General features: G+C 37.2%; 1 protein-coding gene across 1 annotated transcript in view; it reads left to right on the forward strand.

Annotated features, from left to right (window-relative positions):
* The window catches only part of faf1 (Fas (TNFRSF6) associated factor 1), a 113,884-nt gene extending 102,220 nt beyond the window's left edge, over positions 1-11,664 (forward strand). The window contains exons 18-19 of the mRNA XM_042334861.1: positions 4,672-4,887; positions 11,077-11,664. Coding sequence (XP_042190795.1) covers positions 4,672-4,887; positions 11,077-11,160 — 300 coding nt within the window. The 3' untranslated portion in view covers positions 11,161-11,664. The remainder of the gene's footprint in view (positions 1-4,671; positions 4,888-11,076) is intronic.
* The last annotated feature ends 269 nt before the right edge of the window (positions 11,665-11,933 follow it).

Here is an 11,933-nt window from a genome sequence, read left to right on the forward strand (position 1 = left end):
AACTACAGATTATCCAGAACTCTGCAACTCGTGTCCTCTCCCGCACCAGGCTCCGTGACCCCATCATCCCAGCTCCCCTTCTCTCGAGAGGATAGAGTTCAAAATCCTCGTCCTCACTTTCAAGGCCTTCCAAGGCCTTTCCCCTTTCTACCTCTCTGACCTCCTGACCCTCATCAACCTGTCCACTCCAACCGCTCAGCTGGTTCTGGCCTGTCTCCCACCCGACCCGCCCTACCATTGGCGGCTGGGCTTTCAGCTTCTCTGCCCCTACACTTTGGAACTCCATCCCACAACCCCTTCCACTGGCTCCCTCTCTTGCCTCCTTCAAGGCACGACTCAAGACCCTCCTTTTTGACCCTGCCTTCAGCCGCCCTCCTACCTCTCTGCCCTCCCTCACCCCAACCCTGCCCCCACCACCATGCTCGGGTCCCAAAAATTCCCATTTTTCAGCGCCTTAGGATGTCAGCCCAACATGAAAGACGCTTTACACTTGTAATTTTGTTGTTGTTAAATTTGGTGCTGATTTGGGAACCTGATTTCTGTAGTTCCTTTGCAAAACTGTTATCTTCCAGTTTATAAATTTCACAGTATTCTTAAGGCTATAGCCATGATGGATTTTCGGGCACTGGAACCTTACCCTGCAGTCTCAGGTAGTAAAAGGGCAAAAATTGACAAAGAATTGTTTTCAAAGAGAAGGAAACTCAGGCTATTTGGTCTTCCAGAAATAAAGGGCAGGTGATCAATGTGTGCTTAGTGAATTATTTGGTTCAGGAAATACTATCAATAGAAAACAAATATCCTCATTAGTTATATCAGTCAGGTGCTTCTTTCTTCCACAATTGAATTAAACCAGTAGAAACTTTCTGACTTTCCATAGGTCGCTTTTCTTGCAAAAATGATCATGGGGAGAAAATAAATATCTGTTTTTAGTGAATCACAAATACAGGTCACAATCGTCATTTATGGCAAATTGAATGACGTGAGTTAAATGCAGACTTGATGCTGATGCTGTTTTGTGCAAATGAGCTGAATATTTTGTAAGTAATCAATTAAACTTTTGATGATGAATATTNAAAAAAAGTATGTGCCACAAACCTGTTTGGGCTTGATTTGAAATGTTTCCCATGGGCAATAATCATGAGAAACTACAGTATAATGGCACTTCTGGATCAAAATAAAATCATTCTGCTTAAAAAAACGATAGTAATATTCATGTTATTTTAGAAAAAATATAAAATGTAACGACTACTTACCAAAGATAGTTCATGATTTTTATGTAAACGGTGTGGCATTTTGTGAGTTGTTTGCAATGATTCTAACCCTCTCATCTTTTGTCTTTTGGCTCTATCTATCCTTGTGGGTGGATCGGGGGCAAGTTTTTGCCCGTGTAACTCTTGATTTCAAACTACTTTCTGTTGACTTCATTAACAAATAGAACATACTGTTCACTTTTGGCCTCTGAGCCTCAACCTTATGGATCTGGAAGTTATGATCTCCAGGTCTGTGATTGACTGTGAGTTCTGGCCATGTTCAGTGCTGGTAATAATGGAGGGAAGCTCACTCGAGAGCCAATGGACATGGGGAACAATGTGCTGTGCTTTACTGTGATGCCCACACAACTGAATGGCTCAACAGATGGAGAACGTAAAATTGATGGAAAAGGAAAAAGCAAGGCGTGTACCAAACAGGGAAAAAGCAGGAAGTGTTAATAAAACAATAAATAAGCTCATTGTAGAAGAATCAATACAGTATTAAGCAATCTCAAGTATTTTTCATTACTGGTTTTCTTTTATAATAAAGCTCCATGTAACTAAGAATATTTGAATTTTAATTCATTTTTTTAAAAAAATGATTAAATGAACTTGGTCTTTCTTATAAAATGTTTTGATCCATTTTAGCTTTTACCTTAAATTCACCTAACAGTAGTGTCATAAAGATATCTTTATTTTTGAATGTCTTTGTAATTATAGCTTCAGGTTTTCCTTTGTGATGAGATTTTTAATTAGTTTTCTCTAAAGCTGAGTGTGATAAGTCATGTCTAATGTTTTCATGAAGGAATTTTAGATAATGTTTTAACGTGGATTTCCTGAAGAGCACTAGACTCAACAATTAATATTAAATACAGAAAATGTACTACTGCTAATAATAATCCTGGCATTTGATATAGCGCCTTATCACATCTTCTAGATGTCTCAAAGTGCTTCACAGCATATACTGTAATGTGAATTGACTGTATATTTGTGGGTGAAACAGAGTAGCCAATTACGCACAGCAGCTCCCCGCAAACAGTCACGGATTGAGTGACCAAATTTTTCTTATTTTTTGAAGATTACTCCCCAAAAAGTGATCCACCAATCAATTAACAACTGGGTTCTTCCTTACTGCTAGGTAAACAGAGGTGTATGCAGTAAGGAAACTGGTCTAAAGTTTTGCCCTGCCCAGAAATCAAACGCAGGTCTTCTCGCTTGTGAGGCGAGTGCTCTAACCACTGAGCTACAGGACTAACTAATTCATCAGTTATTAACATTTGCACCACGTGGTTCATGGAAACCTTATCAGAGGCCACGTCATAAGAGAATCGCCAAAAACTGGCCGACTTGCGGATTATCAGATTGCGGCTGATGTCACTTCCTACACTGCACAATCGCACAGAAACCCTGACAATCCTGAAGTCGGATATATTTCTTTTAGGTCAGGAATCCAGCTGCTCAGTGAGGGAAATGGGTTTTACAGGGTTCCTGGTTAGTACAGGACCACAGGACACTCACTATAATCAAGGCAGTGAATTTCCCTGGAGACTATAAACCGGGTTCCCCTGTATAATAATGACTGGGTGGTGGGGGGGGGGGGGGTGCGGGGAGGGAGTGGTGTTAAACTTCTGAACTATACGATTATCTGATTTGAGCCAAGCTTCTACAAATCAATTTGTGCTCCTATTTGCTATTCAGCATCTCTGTGTGTGTGGGTATATTTTATGTATTATATATATATTACAGTATTTCATTGATTGAGTTAAAAATGTACAAACACATCAAAGATCCTTCAAAGATCAGTTTAGGGGTTAATGTATTGCGCTATTTTCTATTTCTTTTGCAAAAAGAAAGGAACAGAAAACATAATTGGATTGTTCTTTAGAGACCTAAGGGAAGCTAATGATTGTTATATTTATGTGTGTTTAGTTAGATGCACCAGAAATCACAATGTCATGGACTTCTATAAGCTGTTCCTGAAGATGTATTTAGCTCAAATTTTCTGTGTAACTGGCTTTTTTATTTACAATATATAAATAAAAGAAAGGCAATGTAATCTGAGATATTTACTTTCAGAAATAGACTTTGAAAAGCACTGTTGTTCACCGCTGCTTGTTTTTTTTTGTATGGACCTCGCAGACAATTCTTATTTCTTTAACAATAATATTCACTTACGTGCAACCTCTGCTCAGATACTCATTTTTAGATACAGCTGTAGATATTCTATTCAGGAATAAAGCCCCCATCATTTTGCGTATTTTGTAGCTAAATAGATATTTGTTCAGCTTTGGTATTTGTTCTATCTCGTATTATTAACATTCTAATTGTTTTGAGATGAACAAAGTTGTACCCTTTGTAATGCAATCTTCTTTGTGAACTGGCATAGTACTGGAAGCCCAGAAAGAATACAACAACAACAAATTAAATGATATACAACAGATTGTATAGAACCTTTCATGTTGGAAGGACATCCCATGAATAACATAGAGCTTGCTCTATGTCCTGTAGCTCAGTGGTTAGAGCCTCGCAAGCGAGAGACCCGGGTTCTATTCCCAGTAGGGTGAAACGTTGGGCAAGTTTCCTTGCTCCCAGTGCCTTTGTTTACCTAGCAGTAAGTAGGAACCCGGTTGTTAGTTGATTGGTGAATCGCTTTTTAAATCATTTCCTTTAATTAAAAAAAATAATTTGGTCGCTCAATCCACGACTGTTTGTGGGACACTGTTTGTGCAATTGGCTGCTGTGTTACACCCACAAAATATAGTCAATTCACTGTAGTCAATTCACTATGTTTTTTGAAGCGCTTTGAGACATCTCGAAGATATGATAAGGTGCCATATCAAATGCAAGGATTGTATTATTATTATGTATCAGGACAGTCCCTTAATGAGATGCTGAGCCAGTTTATACCTAGAAAAGATTGTTCTGTTTCAGCAAGTTAAAAGCTTTGTGCTATCAGTGTTCTGTAGCAAAAGTAAAACTATCAGGTGGCAGGAATAGAGCTGGAATAGGGCAATGACTCCCCATTGAACATTTTACCCAATTTCAAAAACCGTATAATTCTCCAACCATAAAATGTCTTCGAAAAGTTTATTTCTAACAGCTCTTTGAAAGATCGTATCCTACACTTTGTATATTACAATATTGGTGTGGCTAAACCAAATAAAATCACTTGTTTTTAGTATTGCTTTATACTTTGCAAAGACATGAGAAGTTTTTCAGTGATGTATTGTAAATTGTTCTGGAATATGTAACCATGTACCACGAATTGTGGCATAATCATTTTTATCTTGAATAGATTGAAGAAAGACCCATTCCATTATTGTTTTACTTCCTGCCAGTCAGAGTAGAAAGGATAAATTTGACCTGAGATCCAATGTGTTTGAGAGGCTCATTCAGGTTTGTTCTTTCTTTATTTGCCTAGGCTATTAGGTTATCCCTCGAGCAGTCATTACCTGCAGAGCCAAAGGAGGAGAGCACCGAACCTGTCAGCAAACTACGCATTAGAACGCCACGTGGGGAATTCTTTGAACGACGTTTCTTAGCAAGCAATAGGCTTCAAGTTGTCTTTGATTTTGTGGCTTCCAAAGGCTTTCCAAAGGAAGAATACAAACTGCTTAGCACCTTTCCCAGAAGAGACGTAAGTGCTCTTTCCTCATATCCTCTTTACATTAGTGTGCTGCACTTTTTTTTGAAGGTGTGCTTCAACTTGGAAATGTTTATAACCGTGCTACAAGATTTTAATTGCAAATACATTAAATGTTTCACATTTCCATTTTTTCAAAATACTTTGAATTACACATTACACTACATAACAGTGTTGTACGATTTTCTACACTACATAATAAGCCTTTGAAATAGTATTTTGCATAAACATTAATGATTTACTAATGAGGATAATGAAAAGAAAATCAGTATTCTCAAAAATTCCACCCATGTCAGACTTATTGGCACCTGTCGCGTGAACTCTTACAAGCTTAGCCTCCTAATTCTTTCTGCAGTGTAAACTCATACATAAAACAAAACAAAATTCCTTTGGACTTTGACCAACATTTTGATCTGCACTGGTACGTTTCTTTGTTTACAATAAAAGGCTGCCACATGGCTGGCTGTGGGATCTGAAGTCGATATGTGACCGATATAACTAGCGAAGCCGGCTAGCTTTTAAGTCAGTGAAATATTCATGAGGAGAATTCTAAACATTATTTGCAGAATATAATGCAGCAATTTTTTTTAAAGGAACTTCATTAAAGTAAGTTACAGAGCAGTTTAACATTGACTTAGTTGACATCCTATATTGCAGGAGTGGCAGACACTCAAGTGGTCACCAAATCGTGGAAATAAATTTATATCCCATTGAAGATCCAGTGCGTGGAATCAAATTCAGTTTGTACTCATTATGTAGTATCCCCTTATTGATGCCTTTCTNAAAAAAAATCAGATTTTTATTTGTTTTTTTATTTGTTTCAGGGGCTAACTGTGTCAGCACAGCTCTGACCCCACAGGAAACTTCCCTGCATATTCTCAGAGCTGCTTCCTCTTCTCCATTCTCTGCTGCCTGACAGCAACAGCACCAGTGCAGTTACTATTTTGATAGCAGTTGGGTTAGAATAGCCCTTCAAGGAGTAAAATGAGTACCAGTGAGGCTGAAATGGCTGCAAGAATAATCACTTACGATGTTAGAAACGTTTTTTTAATCAGAAATCACTGCTCTGTCGTGTAAATAATATTTTGATTATTAATAACTAGGATGTGAGAGCTCCAACTTTCACCGTGGTGGTTTATCATGTGTTCTAAAGCTCTCAGTTAGAAACGACTAAACTATCTATTATATATATTTAATACAATTAAAATACAAACTAAAATACAAAATACACAGCCAATCCACTGTACAGTATATTCTGTGAAGTGCTTTAAGGTGTCTCAACGATGTGATAATACGCTATATTTAATGCAAGTAATATTATTGATGTTTGAGGATCAAATGAAAAGTTTCAAAACATAAATATATACATTGTAGTGATTGATCATGTAATGGCTACACGATCATTAATTGAATTACACCCCTATTCTTTCCTGATCATCTCTTAATATTGGAACTTGTTAGGTTTTATATTATTTGGTGGTTTGGGCACAAACTAACATTTTGCTGCCTCTCACACAATTGCATTAATACCTCATCATAGATCCGCCCAGGGACAGGATTATTTTATGATAAACACACAATGACTTCATTTAAAGAATGATGAATCGTTGACACTGTGGATCAATATAAAAATACCCCTTGTAAGGAACAAAATATATTAGTAGAGAACATCTACCTCAAATTGCTCTGTAAATGTATTATTAAATCTGCCAAAGCCTCATGTAATATGGAAGTGGCCGTCTATATTTAATGTGAGTTGCCACAAGCCGAACCGCAGTGAGGAGAAAATAAGGCAAGTAATTTAACTCCAATTTCATTTTGAATTTTTAATGCATGTTTACTTAGTGGGTTCATTAATGGTCTATTTATATCAAAGTCATATTTAAAGTCTACCTTAAATGACTTTATTATATGTGCCATTTAAAGCCACCAGATCTGCACATGAAATGAAGAGACCATGCCTCACTCCATCAGCAAATGAGGTTATAAACAAATGGGAGAGAAAAAGGCATTTCTGCTGTTTTGTTAGCTGAATTAATTTTAGTTGCCTGTTAATGCTGAGAATTGATGTTTTACTTATCAGTATTGACCTGTGTTTCTTTTTTTCTTCACGGACTTATGCAGATATATTATTACTATTATTTATTTACAAATGAATACTTACATGTCATTAACCTAAAAAATGTCATCTCCTCACAATTGCAATTCAGCCTCCTGATAGGCAATAGGCTCAATGTTAAATAGTGATGGACTGATCTTAGGTTCTTGGAACCAAAACAAGGTTGCGCTGGTTTTCATCATCGATGGTGTTGCTAGGAGTCCTGGAGCTCAGTGGTTAGAGCACTCGCCTTGCAAGCAAGAGAACACAGTTCGATTCCTAGCAGGGAGAAATGTTGGGGGGCAAGTTTCCTTACTCCTCACGCCTCTGTTTACCTAGCAGTCATCGGGAACCTGATTGTTAGTCGATTAGCGGATCGCTTTTTCGGGGGTAATAATTCCTTTTAAAAAATAATAAATTATTTGGTCACTCAATCCACGAGTGTTGTGGGACACTGCTGTGTGAAATTGGCTGCCATGTTTCGCCCACAAAATATACAGTCAATTCACTTACAGTATATTCTGTGAAGCGCTTTGAGACGTCTTGAAAAAGTGAAAAGGCGAATATCAAATGCAAGGATTATTATTATTTTAGTAAATATCCATGGTTATTAATGCCAAATAAATTACTAACTCAAATTACCAAATTCCCAAGTTTAAATTAGGTTAATTTGACAAGGAGCTGTATCAGATTTTTTAAAGAACCTGTTGTGTAGATATCTCGGTATGTATATAGTTTTTTATTGTAATACATCCCACTGAAATTCTTAAGATGTTAAGGCAGTTTGCTTTGTGTTCAGCTTTATCATAAAATAAATTACCATGACTGCACCCTATCTGTAATAATCTGGAAAAATTGATGCAATAATACATTATACATTATATTGTACAGATAACTAAAGTCGCAGTAGGTTGACATTTACAAAGTGATATCCTGATAATGGGATATTTTAAGGGTGGGCGAAGCTAATATATAAAAAAACTAAGATCACGGAAAGTTTATTTACACTAGACCAGCTTGGCATGTTAATTAAGCATACAGACAAGCCAGATGCATAGAGATGCCTTGGAGCGAAGCAAAACAACAGCTTTGTTTGTTGACAGATGCGAGAGTGTTATTGTCTGTTAATTGGATAATGGAGTAAACATTTGCAAACTGTGCCATCCTTGGTGAATTCAGTGCTTGAAGGGCAACAAGAGGCATGATCTCTGTGTATGACTAAATGTGTATTTTTCCTCTCAAACTATTACCCAACCAATAAGGTAAATACTTTGTAATATCAAGCTACCAGTAACATTTTTAACTGGCACTAAGGGGCCTGAAGAGCTTTAACAAAGATGCATATTAGAGTATTGTGCTTGAATGCATCCTAGTTTATCTGGTTACAGTCTAGTGAACAGTGTTCATTAGAGAGCACCAGGGCTCGCAGTCATTGTTACCAGATGTAGGTATAGATCTCTATGCACCTGCCTCCGGTCATCCTTGCTCATTTCATATTTGAGCTTTCTTTAGGGATTTGAAAAGAACTGCTATCTAATTAGATGTGACCCTGAAGATCAAAGCTGAGCTGAGTTGAAGCTGGAAATTTATCTTACTCTAGTGCACTTGCACAGAGATTTACAATGTCTCGCTGTAATACCATAACTGCACTGTATACTTTTGTGCAATTGACTGTACCAGATAGATTCTACAGTGAAAAAAGCAGCAGGTAGTATACGAGGTACCATTTACTCCACCTTTATCACAATAAAAATTAAGGCCTTTTTAAGTACATAAGGTAGCTGTATTATGCAGTATTGTTTTTTCTATGTAGATTGCTATTATGGATAAAATTTCAATACTGTCACTAGAAATGACCAAGCTTCATTAATAATTGTTTGAGGAAAAACACAGGAACATATAACGATACAGTTTAAAATAGTTTTTGCTGATGCAGCATAATAGAGGTATAAGTCTAAACATTAACACCAGTATTCATGGCTTCTGACTGTCTGTAAAACCCTTTTCTGATTTACAATAATCCTTGCGTTTGGTATAGAGCCCTATCACGTATTCGTGGAGTCCTGTAGCTCAGTGGTTAGAGCACTTGCTTTGCAAGCGAAATACCTGGGTTTGATTCCCGGCAAGGCAAAACCTTGGGCAAGTTTCCTTACTCCACACGCCTGATAATACGACTCAAGAAAAAAAAAATTTGGTCACTCAATCCACAACTGTTTATAGGATGCTGCTGTGTGCAATTAGCCCACAAAATATACAGTCAATTCACTTTACAGTATATACTGTGAAGCGCTGTAAGACGTCTAGAAAATGTGAAAACCGCTATATCAAAAGCAAGGATTATTATTAATATCACGTCTTCGAGATGTCTCAAAGTGCTTCACAGAATATACTGTAAAGATAGCTGACTGTATTTCATAGGCAAAACACTGCAGCCAATTGCGGCAGCCAGCAGTGTCCCACAAATAGTTGTGGATTGAGTGACCAATTTATCATTTTTTTTTAAGGCATTATTACCCCCAGAAAAGCGATCTAGCAAAGATCTAGCAAATGGGTTCCTACGTATCGCTAGGTAATTATAAAAATAATCAAAATAGTTGTACGCTTTATGATGTGATCTTTGAAAAAGTACAGAACTAAGAGGCATTTTAGTTTCTAAAACTATCAAGTTCTATTGCACCTGCACTGAACGTACAGTTGTTGATGCTGTGTCCAATTTAAATCCAGTACTACAAAATAAAGCGCTTTTTGGATTTAAATCCAATGGCGTGTGGAGTAGGGAAACTTGACCAATGTTTTACCCTGCCGGGAATCAAACCCAGGTCTCTCGCTTGCTAGGCGAGTGCTTTAAATAATAAGCACTTTATTTTATAGTACTGGATCTCTAGGTCAAACATCAAAACGTACAAGTATTTTGATTATTTTTATAATCAGCCATTAATTCAATGATCGCCTACATTTATAAACTTTTTTTTAAAGCTACTTAGATTTCAAATTTGGTCTTTTTTGAAAGCTTCAACCCATTACATATCTTGTTCATTCCTTTTAAACACAGTGGAATTGCTAAGATAAAGAATTTGAGAAAAGATTACACTGTATTCCTAAATCCTTTAATCTTATTGACAGTCTTATTGACTAAAATACAAAAATCTAATGCAGCCTAGAAACTTTGCATATGGTGTTACATGTTTCTTCAGTAAACTTGGGCTTAAAAAGCAAGCTTTTGCATTGTTGAGGTATGCCTCATTAAAATTTGTATCCTTGAACAGAACTGTGGCATGAAAGACTGACATGAATTCATACTTTTCAACGGATATTAATTGTTTTGTTGATCTCCCACCTGTTTCAATGCTGAACTAAAGGAATTTTTCTCTTAATAAACCACGATGACCCCTTCACCAGCCCAATGCACTTGTACAATAGTTCCTGTTAGGGCATTACGCTCTGGTTGTTATGGAGCAGTGTTTAAGTGTTACTTTCATTTGTTACTTTATTGATAATTTTTCAGAACTTTGTTAAAACTTTCCATTTCACGTTTTGTGGGTTCTTAATGGAAAGGCACGGAAATGTAATTCCTCTTTCCTTTCTGGTCTCCTCCACTGCACCCGAGGTCAGTTCGCACACAATAGACAATCACATGAGCCTGCTGCTGTACAGTTTCACATTGAGCACCTATCTCTAGGTCAGTTTCATGTGATTAATCTATGTTTTTACCATGCTGGGTGCTTGCCTTGCACATGTGCCTTTTTTCTCACCTGCTGACAACATGGTTCTGTGTCTGTTGCACTGTTACTAATAATTGCCTTTGATGCAAGGTGGTGTTTAAAGGTCGTTCTTTCACTTCCTGAGGTGGCATTTTCTGCTCTGTAATAATTTACACATTCTGCTAAGCAGCAAAGGTAAAAGTGTTCCATAAATAAATGTTTTCACTAACTAAGCAAGGATCGCTGTAATGTCACTGGGCACATGGATTACAATGGGGGTAGAGAAAACAACATTGCAAGGAAAATTCTGAAGTTTTGAGCTTGGTCTCACTATGAGACTTAGACTTCCTATTGATCTAATCAAACTTTCTCCTCTCTCTTCAGGTGAGTCAATTTGATGCAACTGAAACAATAATGGAGGTGAAACTCTATCCTCAGGAAACGCTTTTCCTAGAAGCAAAGGAGTAACTCCATCCAGGGGACTCTGGCTTCCCAGATAGTTGATAAAAGCTCAGCTTATATCTAAAAGCTGCAAGATTCACCTGTATTTTGTCCAGCCAGATGCCACAACTATCTGCCTCTTCCAGACCCCCTGCCCCCCCACCCCCAATCAACATCACCTGTAAAATGCCTGTGTGCTGCCAACCTCGCAAGAAATTTAGATGTTTACAAAGATCTGTAGGAGGACAGCAATCTGTGATGAACACTGACTTACACTCTACACACTATTCTGGCCTATGTTTATTCATCAATGCACTATTCAGAGGTGAAGTGAATTATATTAGTTAGAGTTGGTTTCTCTGTACCCGTTCAGCCTCAACCTGTATTACAATTCAACCATTTTCTGGAGCAAGTGCTTTGATTTGAATTCTGTATTTGTTTGTTTAAATTCAATACATACTTGAGACTTTGCTTATAAATGTGCATAATTCCATGTCTGGATTTCTACATAAAGCCTAATTTATGATGTCACAGTAGGTATGGCGTCATTATTAGCCATTGAAATGGAACAGTATTATTTGGAAAATGAATGATTCCTTTCCTACTTGATTCTCTTTCTTGATTTTCTTGTTTGGTTTAATGTAGAGGAATATAATTTGTAGCATATATTTATATATTGATTACTACTTCAGTGGCTTATTGAAATTATTTTGTCCGAATGCTTTGTGCTGCTTTTTTTCCCCGAATTTTGATGAAGACAGAGAGAAATACATAGTTGGAGGTTTAAATTGTTCTCGGAA

Source organism: Callorhinchus milii, unplaced genomic scaffold (assembly GCF_018977255.1).
Source record: "Callorhinchus milii isolate IMCB2004 unplaced genomic scaffold, IMCB_Cmil_1.0 Scaffold5, whole genome shotgun sequence".
Taxonomy (NCBI): Eukaryota; Metazoa; Chordata; class Chondrichthyes; order Chimaeriformes; family Callorhinchidae; genus Callorhinchus; species Callorhinchus milii.